The sequence below is a fragment of the Portunus trituberculatus genome, chromosome 18 (genome assembly GCF_017591435.1).
Source record: "Portunus trituberculatus isolate SZX2019 chromosome 18, ASM1759143v1, whole genome shotgun sequence".
In the NCBI taxonomy this organism is placed as follows: Eukaryota; Metazoa; Arthropoda; class Malacostraca; order Decapoda; family Portunidae; genus Portunus; species Portunus trituberculatus.
Genome location: NC_059272.1, coordinates 13,505,549 through 13,519,459, shown reverse-complemented (window position 1 = coordinate 13,519,459; position 13,911 = coordinate 13,505,549). Strand labels below are relative to the sequence as shown.

The 13,911-nt window shown below is 40.0% G+C and overlaps 1 protein-coding gene across 3 annotated transcripts in view; it reads right to left on the bottom strand.

The window, feature by feature from the left end:
- Nucleotides 1-4,350, bottom strand: part of LOC123505449 (LITAF domain-containing protein-like) — a 47,199-nt gene extending 42,849 nt beyond the window's left edge. For 2 of the 3 annotated variants that reach the window (XM_045256739.1, XM_045256741.1), the window contains exons 1-3: nt 4,209-4,350; nt 3,693-3,834; nt 242-346 (exon numbers count right to left, since the gene is read on the bottom strand). In XM_045256739.1, coding sequence (XP_045112674.1) covers nt 242-346; nt 3,693-3,702 — 115 coding nt within the window. In that variant the 5' untranslated portion in view covers nt 3,703-3,834; nt 4,209-4,350. The remainder of the gene's footprint in view (nt 1-241; nt 347-3,692; nt 3,835-4,208) is intronic. The other variant, XM_045256742.1, reaches the window with a different exon arrangement.
- Nucleotides 4,351-13,911: the final 9,561 nt, after the last annotated feature.

Below are 13,911 nucleotides of genomic sequence, written 5' to 3'. Positions count from 1 at the left end.
ACCAATGGAAAAATGGTAGCTTATTGGCAGAAAGATTGTTAACTGTCTGTGATTCAAAAATTTCCTGTAGAACTTCATGGCTCCCAATACATGTATAATTTCATACAAATAATCCATAAAGAGACTTGTATCTAATTATGGATGTAATTTGTACATGTATTTACCTATTTATAACTTTACACAATGAATTCATATTTGCACTGTATTATATACTTGTATATGTAATAGGTTCACAACTCACCCTGCAAAGGTGTGAATGGAGCCTGAGGTGGCACCCCTCCCACTGCCTGGGAATAGCTAGGTGGAGCATATGGAGGAGGTGCTGATGGAGCAAATGCCCCCTTATCTGAAAAAATTTAAGATTAATTGAAATTGAAAATATCAAAATCTCTATTAATTCTACACTACATAAAACAAGATTTGTGTGATCTGAATGCAAAGAGAATGCACCTTGCATTTTTCAGAGACATTCATTCTTAACTTATAATAAGTGGTTCAACATTACTCTGAAAAACTAATTCAAACATTTCTTAATCACATGCATTGTTGTAAATTCTGGAATTTTGTCTATACCTATTTCCTTACCCCTTTTCATCCTCCTTCTAACAAAATTAATTTCTGCCTTTTAGGGTGACTTATTTTCTTTAATTGCACTCATCATTATTACATGAAGAAAAAGTTGGGTTCTTAGAAGTCTAAAAATTTAAACATTTAAATTTTAAAGACACCATATGAAACACAAAAATATATGTCACTAAAATAGAGACTGTCAAGCAATATGGAAGATGAAATGACACAGAACAGTGGAAGGAATTCAGTAAGCCATATTAGCCAAAGGAAAAACAGTGTTCTTCCATTGAGTCAGATGATGTGGGACTAAAGGAGTTGGTCTATGATGGTACATGAGTTGGATTCTTCCACATCCCACTAGTCACCTGAGATTTGTTTTCATTTGGAATAATGTGGCATTTGTATGAATTTGTATTACTTCTTTTTACAGCCAGGTAATATTTTTTTAATATATCATTAAATCCTTCATGTCTTCATTTCAAATTATTTTACAGATACCTACAAATATACCTAAAACAACCTTATCAAGCTTCATAAGCATAATGTCAGTAAGGAGACTGTCACATAATTATCAAAATGATTGTCTTGAGTCAGTCTGATTACTGCATGCCATTTAGAAAACCCTTTTACTCACCTGGCTTGCTGCCCTTGGTTCCCAGACAAAGGGATAGTAACATATATACAAGAAAGGCAACTTGTATAATATGGGTACACCAGTCAACCAAGACAAAGAAAACCCAGACTGAAGACCAACTAAGAATTGACTGAAATATGTACCCATAAGAAAAAAACTATTTTGTAAAATCCAGTCTTGAAATGCAGTAAGACAGTGGCAGGAAAGTTAAATAATAATCTACGATTCTACAAAGTTATTCAGAACATCACCAAAAGTTATTGTGAAGGACTGTCTTAACCCATAGCCTGCAAGTGATGACACATTGTTGTCGGTAAAACAAAAAAAAACTCAAAACTGCGGGAGATGCATGTTATGCATCATTCAAATTAAAATATTCATAGAATACTCCCAATGCGTCACCAAGTGCTCAAATTTTGACAGAGTCATCTCTGAAGGCTGCCCGTGCTTTGTGTACATGTAAGTGCATGCCCTTGGGTATGGCTTGCCTCATGACATGTTTGGGCTGATAGCGCAAAACTTTACTTATAAAACAGATACTTTGGTTTTCTTTGGTTTTGAACCACAAGGATTCCATTTCTGCAATAAAAACAATTAGGTTGTTCAAACCAAGCTGCAGTCGCAGTAGGTACATATAATTAAAAATGGGGCCGAAGGGGATGTTTTAAAAGCTTACAAGGAATTCAGAGCAATAACATTGTCTAGCAAAACATTCCACAATCAAACACAATTGAAGGAAGAGATCTGAGATCTGAGATAAATAAAGCTAAGTTGATATGCAATTTTGAACCTATGGCCATGAGTATATCCTCAAGAGCTGCAGGAGTGAATAAATCCTCAGAAAAATTAGAGTGAAAGATTTTCCAACATTTAATTAAGTTTGCATGAATCAGACCATTCAGTGAGAAGAGATCAAGTGCTGGTAATTGATCTTGCTATGAAAGTCTTGCTATGCCATCTATCTGTAAAGCCCATGATCTTTAGATAGATTCCAACATCTTTAGGTCTCCCATATATCTAGAAATTCCATAGACATGAGCAGTACTCTAATAAAGGTTTCACATGTATAATGTACATTTAGCATAAAATTCCTTGACCTGCAGATGGTTGCTTTTAACAAATAAGTTGCCAGACCTGAAACTTTGTTAGCAATCATTTTATGTGCATGTGAAAATGCAGGAATTAATGAACTGTAACTAAGATCTGCATTTATCTACTTTTTGTATGTTTTTACCATCTAAGTACAGTAGTAGTAGTTGTTGTATGGTCCAAGATTATGTCCAGGAAATGTGTCTCTTACAAATCTCAAAGAAACACATTTCTCTGAGTTTAAGGAGAGACCCTGAGAAAGATATTTTTGAGATGTAGATGTTCGGCTGACAACCAAGTTATATCTACAATTGGGTGAGAAAGTGATGAACATTATGTAGGATAGATCTTATAGTTGTCTAGAAATATTTTACATTTACTCTAATATATCATGGCAAATAGTTTACATATACTAGAAAAAAAGAAGGGGACCAAGAACAGATCCCTGTGGCAAATTTACTCCATTAGTAACTACTTTCCAAGTGCTAGAAGTAACATGGTTCTCTGTGTAATGAAGTCTTTTATCCATTGCAGAATTACACCAAAAACACCAAAACATGAAAGTTTCTGCAACAGCACAAATGTTGACATCAAATATTTTGAAGAAGTAAAAATAAACAAACAAAACAAAAATTAAAATAAATAGGAAAAAACTCAAGTCAGCTGTATATATCTTTGGCAATAGTATTATAGGAAAGTGATAATCAATCTTCAGTTGACTTTTCACTCCTGAAGCCAAATAACCCATGAGGTAAAAGATTACTTACATTAATGTAATCATTGAGACAACCGAGAACAATGCATTCTAATAATTCACAGCAACTAGTGGTTAGGCTGCAATATCTGTAATTTCATGGAAGATGCCATACACCCCTTTCAAAATTCAGAATTATACTTGATTCTTTCAATTTAGTGGGAAGCATATCAGTGGCCAATGATCTAGTAAAAAGAAGAGTGAGAGCGAGGGGGAGGGTTAGAGTAGGGCAAGACTTCCTGTCAGATTGCTAATTATTAGTCGATAGAATGACAGGATACTGGTGAATGCATTGCATCAATTTAGGGAATGTTTTGTGATACTTGTGGGGGAGCTACGAGACTTTCACTAACACAATGTATACTGTCTTGTTTTTCTCTCCCACTATGGCGATCCAATGAGTTATATATACCCTGTAAGGAATACACCTACAGAAAAATGATCTTGTATCACGGGTCAAAGTTAGACAGCAAGATCCACTTTAGGAAAGCTGTTGTTAGGGTTGCGGAGATCTAGATATAAGTACATTTAATTAGCAATCGTCTGGCTACTGGTGTTAGTCGCCAACCGCTAACCCATGGCAGATATTAAGGGGTTGTAATATGATACTAAGCACATCACACAACATACAGCACACAATCATACTTGTACTCATGGTTAGAAGGTGTTATGGACACAGGAGCTGTCCCAAGAAGAGAAGCACACACAGTACTGCTCCGCCCTGCACCGCGACACTTGGACACTACCCAGTTTCTTTGTAATAGGCCAGTAGATGCTATTGCGTAACCTATAAGAATAAATCATTATAATGTGACATTCTACAGCAATGCATTCATAACATATGGTCTATCTGCACTAAATACAAATTACAAAAGTATTTTTATTCGTATGAATAGAAAAAAAAAAAAACTGGCTTGCAGTGACGTCATTTTCACATTCGTGTTCATTCATTGTATACTGCAGATAGTAAAGGTTTCAGAAGGATAATCAGAAATTGCCGTGCCGTGACTATCAATGTAGTTCAATGGGAAAAGGTTCTAGAAAAAGACTTCTTTGTAAAAACACCACCATAACATAGGGCCGTTGTGAAAGCAAACACGGACGTAGGCGCTTGTGTTGAATGAATGGAGCTTGGATGTGGTAGGTATCACGGAGACTCACCTGCGGGACGTGGTGCATATGGAAGGAAATGAGTTTGTCATGATAGGGAAAGGGCGTAGAAAACAGGATAAGTTAGGAGGAGGCGTAGCCTTGCTCCACAAAAAGGTGAGGAACCTGAGAGTGGAAGAGCTGGACATAGGAGACAGTGCTGAGAGTGAGGACGTGCTAGCTGTTCGAGTGGAGTGCAGGAGTGAAAGTGGCAGAGCTGAGAGGATAGTCGTAGTGGTAGTGTATATGACAGTGGAAGGCGACAGAGCAGTTAGGAGAATGGCAGAAAATATAGTGTTTTGAAAAAGATTGCAAGAGAGTATGCTGGAGAGAGTGATTGTTATGGGAGACATGAATGCCCACATAGGTATGTTAGGTGAACAAATGAACAGGAACGGTGAGATGCTGGATGAGCTTGTGAATGAGGTGAGTTTGGAGAATCTCAATGAGACCCTGGCTGAAGGACGAGTGACTTGGAGTGGGAGGAACCAGGAGTCTGCGATTGACTACATGCTAGTGAATGGGAGAATGCGTGAAGTTGTTGACCGCATGTGGATTGATGAAGATGGGATGATTGACATAGTCTCAGACCATAACATGCTGGTGTTAGAGTGCAAGTTGAATGGAAGAGATGGAACAAATGCCAAGGCCAAGAGGAAAAAGTGGAGATTGAGAGATGTAGGATGGGAGAATTTCCAGGTGGACTTGAGTGAGAGGAGCTGGGAGGATGAAAGTCTAAGCGACGTGGATGAACTGAATGATAGATTTGTAGAAAATGTGAGAAATGCAGCAGTAAGCCAGATAGGGTATGCAAGAACAAGTGCCAGAAAGCATGCATGTAGGCCGTGGTGGAATAATGAGATCAGGGATGCTAGGAAGGAAAGGAAGAGACTGAATAGGGTGTGCAGACAGTTAAGAAAGAGGAGACATGAGAGTGAGGAAGCTGAAAGGAGTACCTGAATGCATGGGCAGCGTATGTGAGTCAGCAGCGAATGACGAAGCGAAAGATAATGAATGCTAAAGTTACAAGTGAGAGAAGTGTGATTCAGTCCCTTAGAGAGAAAGGTATGGAAGGTGGGCGAGAATGGTATAGATTCCTGAGGGGTGAGGGATGCCTAACAGTGAGAATGTGGAGAGCCTGAAGGTGAATGGGGCAGTGGTGACTGATAAGGAAGAAATGAGAAGGGCAATAAAAGAGTTTTGGGAAGAGATTGGAGGTGTAAGTGAGGTCTTTGATGTGGATGAAGGACATGTGTCACTGGAGAGAAAGGATGCAGATGAGTTGAATGAAAGGATCAGCAGGGAGGAGGTGGAGAAATGTGTGAAGAAGCAGAAGAATGGGAAGGCAGCAGGGCCGGATGAGATACCGTATGAAATGTACAAAAATGGAGGAGAAGTAGTGATTGATAGGATGACTGAGTTGTTCAACCAGGTGTGGGAGGAGGAGAGAGTGCCGAGAATGTGGAATGAATGCAGGGTGACCTTGTTGCATAAGGGAGGATATAAGAGTAAGAATGAGTTGAGGAACTACAGGCCGATTGCGTTAGTTAACACAGTAGGCAAAGTGTTCAGTGCGGTGTTGAATGAGAGATTGTGCAAATGGATTGAGAGAGTTGGAGTGTTAGGCGAAGAGCAAAATGGATTCCGAGTGGACAGGAGAGCAGAAGACAATCTGTTTGTGGTGAATGAATTGATTGAGAGAAAGAAAAGGGATGGTAGCAAACTATACTTAGGTTTCCTAGACATAGAGAAAGCATATGATAGGGTAAACAGAGAAATGCTAGGTAGGGTGTTAGAAAAAATTGGGTTAAGTGCAAAGATAGTTAACATAGTGAGAAGTATGTATGTGGATACAAGAGCTAAGTATAAACTAGGGGATATAGAGACAGACTGGGTGAAGAGTGAAAGAGGAGTTAGGCAGGGTTGCATATTATCACCAACCCTCTTTAGCTTATATACAGAAGAATTGGCTGCTAGAATGAGGAGAATGAATGCAGGTGTAAATGTGGGAAATGATAAGATAGATGTGCTCTTGTATGCAGATGATGTTGTAGTCATGAGTGAGTCGGCAGAAGAGCTACAGAGTATGCTTGATGTAGTAGATGGGTATGGAAGAGATTTTGGAGTGAGATTTAGTAGTGAAAAGAGTAAGGTAATGGTTGTGCATAGGTCAGAGGATGAGAGGAACCATGTGTGGAGATTAGGAGTGAATGAGGTGCAGCAGACAGATGAATATAAGTATCTGGGGATGTGGATGAGTCCGGATGGCTGTGTAAAGATTAAGAATGAGAAGATAAGTATGGCAAATCAGTGGGTAGGTCGTCTAGGAAGTGCAGCAAGGATGAGGGCGAGTAAATATGACGTGCTGCGAGAAGTTTGGAAGAGCGTGGCTGTTCCGAGCATCATGTATGGTATGGATGTGATTGCTTGGAATGAGAGTGAACTAGATAAGTTAGAAATAGGGCAGAATAGAGTTGCAAGAATGGCACTTAATGCACCTAGATATGCAGCAGTAGAGGCCCTTAGGGGTGATATGGGTTGGAGCACTTTTAGAGAGAGATATGTGAAAGCGACCCTAAAGTATAAGGCTAGGTTAGAACGAATGAATGATGCAAGGATAGTGAGAAAAGTGTTTCTGTGGAATGTCAGGAGTAGCAAGTGGGGAAGAGGTGTGTCAGGCTGGTAGCAAAGAGTGGGTTAGTAAGTAGTTGGGTTTTCAACAGGTAGAAGGAAGACATTTAGAGAGAGACTGGAGTATGATTGTTAGAAATGGAGAAGGTAGAGAATGGGATGTAAGGAAGTGGAAGAGTGAGATAGACAGAGTAGTGAAAGGTGTGGGACTGGATGACTGGAGAAATAGGATGGAGCAAAAGAGTACCTTGGTATGGTATAGAGAGAAAGAGGCCCCAATGTATGAAAAGTGGTATGACGGAAGCCTGGGTGGTGATCTTCTCTTCCGAGCTAGGGCACAGTGCATGGATGTGAATGCAAGGAATTATAGATGGTCAGAGTCCCGCAGCAAAGTGTGCCAGATGTGTGACTTGGGAGAGGATGAGACAGTGGAACATGTGGTGGTGGAGTGTGTGAAGTATGCCAGAGACAGGTATGAGATGATGCAAGTGGTGCTGAGGGAGCTGGGGCATGACAGAGTGGAGATGACAGGAAGGGAATGGATGGTGTTGCTGCTGGGACTGTGTGGGGAGACGAATGAAAGGATGATTGCGGCTGTGAAAGAGTTCTTGGAGAGAATGTGGCGTGCCAGATGCAGGAACTAGTGGTGTGAAAGATGGTGATTGCCCTCTTTGTTGTCTGGTGTTCTTTATGTTCCCTACAGGAGCTGCCGATACAAAGGCCTGATCCAGAAGAAATTCTGCGTCACCTGTACCATCAAGATCAAGATCAAGATGGGCGTGGGTGTGAGCTTTATAGTGAAAAGATAAGAAAAAAAAAAAAATGAGTATCAGTTCTATATACATATATGGCGTTATCCAACAATGATCCGTTTCAAACAACTATCAATTTATATTTTTATGTTGTATATTTTCTTTCTTGGCAGCATATCCCTGCCATTGAGTATTATATACCATCTCTTCAAACTTACCATATTTACGAGTATAACATCATACGACATCGAGTTGTAGATAGACTAAACCTAAACCCATGAAAACGAACATTCGGAAAAGTCTACCCACTTCAGATCAACAGGAATAATTTCACTGCTGATCATGTGGAATGTATCCTCTCTAAATAGATATTTGCAATGTCCTCTTCAATATACATATATAAATTTTTACACCAGTGGTCTAATTTGATTATTGTACCTGCTACTGTCTTGTTTAGATAAATTGCAAAGAGAGAGTATTATAATCTTAAATACATATGACCCCCTCCGCCCCCCCCAAAAAAAAAACAACAACAACGTTGAGCACGATTCCTATCTTGACTGCTTGCTGACTTGCTGGGCTGATGGCAGCTCAGGAGCAAAATGACGAGATCGAGGAGCGCGCCGCTCAGCTGCCATGAGCCCGAAGAAGCTTGATCCTGTCTGGTGGGAGTTTCGTTTTTATGATGCTTGCTATTATTTCCTGCCAGGTCCTGGATCATGTTGGGTTGCAGATATTTACAGAACTATGGGTATGTTACAGGTTACTGCCAAAGGTTTACAAATGGAGAAGGACGTAAGGTTTCGGAATTTCATTTCTTTATTGTTTAGAACTTTGTTAGGTAACATGTATCACACAACACACTTGAATGTAATCAAGGATTGATTGATTGATTGACCAATAAATATATCAATCAATCAATCAATCAATCCTTGCACGTACGTCACTGCAGATTATCAACAACAGTTCAAAATAAAACATGGTTGATTGATAAGGAGTCTGGTTCTCTCACCTGCTGGTGGGTTTTCCAGCATATTGGGAAGCCCACCAACAGGTATATATTTCAATATCAATAGTACTCATGACATTGGTATCGGTATCTGTACCGGTATCGGTCAAAATTCTGGTATCGTAAACCTCTAATATATATATATATATATATATATATATATATATATATATATATATATATATATATATATATATATATATATATTTGAGGTGTACCGATGCCAGAATTTGACCGACACTCATACCGATACCGATATCACATAATTTGGCCAATACCAATACTACTACCGATACCTATACCGATACGATGAGTACTATTGATACTGAAAACAGTGCATTGCAAACCAGTCTATAAGATTGTTGTCTACAGTCGTAGGTGTGTGTTTTTTTAAGTTCGGCGTTATTATTATTATTATTATTATTATTATTATTATTATTATTATTATTATTATTATCATCATCATCATTATTATCATTATCATTATTATTGTTATCATTATTATTATTGTTATTTTTCGGCTAGGTTAAGTTAGCTGTGATGTATGATTAGATTAGGTTATATTCGGTTAGTTTACATAAGTTAGATTAATGATGTTAGGACAAATTAGAAGTTGTGAAAAATAAGAAGGGTGATCACGAACAAACATTTACCCTACAATCTAGATAGGACACTGTCCACATAAAGAAATAGCCAAACTTTATTAATTTATTTGTATCATATTTTATGACCATGAAAACTGACGTGTATACCACAATTTGTCCAGTTTGAACAATCTATAGAGAAATAATAAGTCATAGGTGGTGGGTGGATTCTATCCAAGTGAGAAGTGAGTGCCCTTCACGTTCCATAGCTCAGTCCCCTTCTGTTTCTGCTGTCTTTGCCTCCTTTTCTGTCCTTTCTTTGGCAGTCAGGGTCTTTTACCCTCAGGGATACCAGTGTCCCTGTCCAAGGCTGACCTAGCTGATTGGGGTGGGGCTTGCAACCCCTCCCTGTAAAAAAGTCCACAGCCACTACCAGAGTTAGAGGTAGAGGTCGGGATCGAGGCTCTAGGAGCGGCTGAGCCATTTGCCACGATCCCGATCTGGTTCTGCTGGGGGGTCCGACTGTGCTTGCCTACCCATATGATGGATGCAAAGGAAACCTCGCGAGATTTCTGTCTTGAGAGGGATGGGAAGATCCTCTTGCTCCATTTTTAACTTTGGGGGTGCTGGAAGGGCTGCAGACGTGGCGCCTGCCCGTTGAACCATTCCTGGGGTAAACCTTCAGAGGGTTCTATGTGTAGGCTCCTGGAACGTCCTGAGCCTCTCAGAGGATCACCATATGGATATGGTGGGACTTGAGACAAGGAGACCTGGCTGTGGTGAGACCAATAGTAAGGGCTTTACTTAATATTGGTCCGGCATGAACAATAGTCACCATGTCAAGGGGGTAGCCATAGGTGTCTCCAGCAGACTACAGCCTACCGTTGTAGAGGTTACTCCGGTTGATGAGCATATAATGCGACTAAGGCTGAAGCACAGTATAGGCTTCATATCTGTTGTTGCAGTACACGCTCCTACCGAGGTGTGTGAAACTGAAAAGAAGATGTTCTACGTCAAACTTGACTCTGTACTGGACCAGTGTCCCTGTCGTGATACACTTATTGTCTTGGGCGACTTTAATGCTGTCACTGGCACTGAAAGAGCTGGCTACGAGTTATGTGTTGGTCCCCATGGCTCTGGTACCAGGAACAACAACAGCTCTTTCATTCTGAATCTTGCAAGATCCAGAAGGATGAGAATTACAGGTTCTTAGTATCAGAGACCAGCGCTGCACCGCTGGACTTGGTATAGTAATGCCGGAAGGGTAGCGAAGGAGATCTACCATATCCTTTATGTTAGTACTCGTTGAAGGATCCTTCAGAACTGCAGGGTTTTTCAGAGTGCCGAGTTCTTTGCAACTGATCACAGGCTTGTTGTTGGTACACTCAAGCTTCATGTCAAGTCCAGAAAGCCTCCAAGATGTGACCACACTGTTTTTCATCTTGAGAAAGTGAAGGACTTGACAAGTGCCCAGGAGTATGCAGTGACAGTCTCCAATCATTTTGGAGTGCTCGACACCATCGAGGACCCGGTAGAGCTATGGGATACCTTCAAACGTGAGACTCTTGAGGCTGCCAAGGAATGCGTAGGTGAACGGCTGAACGCCCAAGGTCACGGAGCGGCTTCGCCTCGGGTGGAGACGCTGGACAGTATTGAGGAGAGTCGCGCTGCCAGACTTGCTGGGAACCGCTACAAGTACACAGGGCTCTGTCACATAGGACTAGAGCTTTCCTGAGGAGAGACAAGGAGAGGTATGTCTGGGGTCTCACTGAGGATGTAGAGTGTCATTTAAATGCTAATGACCTATCAAGCCCTCTTTGTCTTCCGTGTGTTATCTTATAATGTGTTCACGTATTCTTTGTTTAGGTTACAGAACATCCGGCCGGAAAACACACACACACACACACAGTAAGAATAATGTCTCTATCTCCGTCTTTCGTGTCTTTTTTTTTTTTTTTTTTTTTTTTTTTCTTCTAGGTGTTTACCATTTTTATTTAAATAGGAATCACTACATGTGATAGCAGCTATCCACACAATTTCCAAGACCGCTGTGTATAAGGATGACCTCTTTTGCCGTGGCATTCAATGTGTGTTTCACTGTTTGATCTGCTGCAGTCTCTGACGAGACAGCCAGACGTTACCCTACGGAACGAGCTCAGAGCTCATTATTTCCGATCTTCGGATAGGCCTGAGACCAGGCACACACCACACACCGGGACAACAAGGTCACAACTCCTCGATTAACATCTCGTACCTACTCACTGCTAGGTAAACAGGGGCTACACGTCAAAGGAGACACACCCAAATATCTCCACCCGGCCGGGGAATCGAACCCCGGTCCTCTGGCTTGTGAAGCCAGCGCTCTAACCACTGAGCTACCGGGCCGTGTGTGTCTGTGTGTGTGTGTCTGAGAGAGAGAGAGAGAGAGAGAGTTTTCCTTGTTTTAATGAAAATATTTGCTAATCAGTATCATGTACTATATAGTACATATATTGAATATACTAAACTTTCAGTTACGAGTCATTATAAACAAAACTTCAAGGCTGGTTCTGGGTGTGCCTTTCGAGCGGTTTGGTGACATTGTGTTAGAATGTTTTGTCTTCACTAAAACTGCAATGTTGGGTTTTACCTTAAATTAAGATTATAAACATCAGTTCAAGTTTCGTCCAGTCTGGTAACACTGCAATGGAAGATTTTGCCTTACTTAAAACTGCACTGTTACGTTTTTATCTTGAATTGCATTATGAGTGTTCCTGAGTGCTTAGCCTGGGAGCCATTGGGTGATGATTCTGTTGCTCATACATCTGAATTAGTTGTAATATTTTCTATAAAATTAGGGGTTAAAGATGGCAGAGCAGAAGTTGAGAAGCAACATATGCCACTGTATTCCAATAAATGTCTTTGATTACTAATACGAACATACAGCTATCTTATAACCAGAACTGTTATTTATAGACTACAAGTCAGAAGAATTAAAATCCTATAGATAACAAGTAAAACATGACAAAACTGGTAACCCTTAACTCACGTACGCACAGCAGACTGTGGTGTGTCTGTCTATATACAAATACACACCACCCATCTATCTGCTCACCCGCCTACTCAAGCACACACACACACACACACACACACACACACACACACACACACACACAGAGAAGAGAGAGAAGGGATCTGATACAAGATTATAAATTGATTAACGGAATGGATCAAGTGGATAATGAGAAACTAATCCTGAGAGAAGAGTATCACATTAGAAGCACAAGATCGCATAGTAAGAAACTGAGGAAGGGAAGATGTCTGAGAGATGTTAAAAAATTTAGTTTCCCGCAAAGATGTGTTGAGACTTGGAACAGTTTGAGTGAGGAAGTGGTGTCAGCAAAGAGTGTACATAGTTTTAAAGAAAAATTAGATAAGTGTAGATATGGAGACGGGGCCACACGACCATAAAGCCCAGGCCCTGTAAAACTACAACTAGGTAAATACAACTAGGTAAATACACACACAAAGAAATACAAAAAATACACAGATAAATCCACAAGTCTTAAGTATGCGAGTGAGCAAGATGTGCATGGGCGGTCATCTCTCTCTCTCTCTCTCTCTCTCTCTCTGAGCTGCGGTAAAGGATGTAGCAAGGCCACGAGTCTACTACTGACCTGTCTCGTACACGTAGGGTAGCAGTGATGACTCATTAGCAAAAAATATATTCTATTACTGCGCACCATGGACTCAGTACGCTGTATTATACGAAATAATTTAGCATTATCATCAGTTTATTTCTATCGCAATAAAACATCCAAAGTCTGCTTAACAAAACAACTTGCAGAGTGAGATACACGACGTAATAGATTCTTTTTTAAGTATCGGTAGTATTGGTAGAAAATACGCCGTTACCGATATATATATATATATATATATATATATATGGGATTGATAGGGGACGTGACAACCCAGAGGAAACAGCACTCTGCTTATGCGCCAGCCCGTGAGTGTTATATGTTATTTATGTGCTATACTTTACAAATCTCTCACTATTGCTTGGGTAGTGCAGCAACAAGAAAAAAAAAAGTTTGTAGTGTTTGTTGTAAATTTTAATTTGACATGATAGCATGACCTCAAGGTGTGACCTCAAAGTCTTCCATCTGTGTTGATCAACCTAAGATGTAGAGCTCTACTGGCAGAACACTGATGGGTTCGTGGCCACTTTAGCAATTTTATATTTTTCTGGAAGACTGAAACTAGTAAGAAGCTTAAAAATAATGCAATTTCGTAGTGCAAAACTCTCTTATTTAAGTATAATTTTACCGTTATTGATGCTTGCTACCATTTCGTCCTTCTTATAGGTTTCCTTTTTTTACCTTTTTTCATTTTCTCTCCTCTCCCGCATTACATATTGGCACTGAATTCCATTGAATAAATTTCTCTAAGTCAATATAATTTTCTTGTAATTTCTGTCCTTCATTTACATCTCCACGACCATGACAGCATCCACATATTATATATAATCACAAAAATCACACACATACACACACACACACACACACACACACACACACACACACACACACACACACACGAAGTTATCGTCTGTCCATTGGCAATGTATCTTTGATTGTTCTCATCTGCTTTCCTTGATGACAGTTTTCTAGCCACTTAATTTACCTGCCATGTCTCTTTCTAAACCTTTCTGACTTCCATAATATTCCTCATAGCAAGTTTCTATAATAGTGATTTTTTTT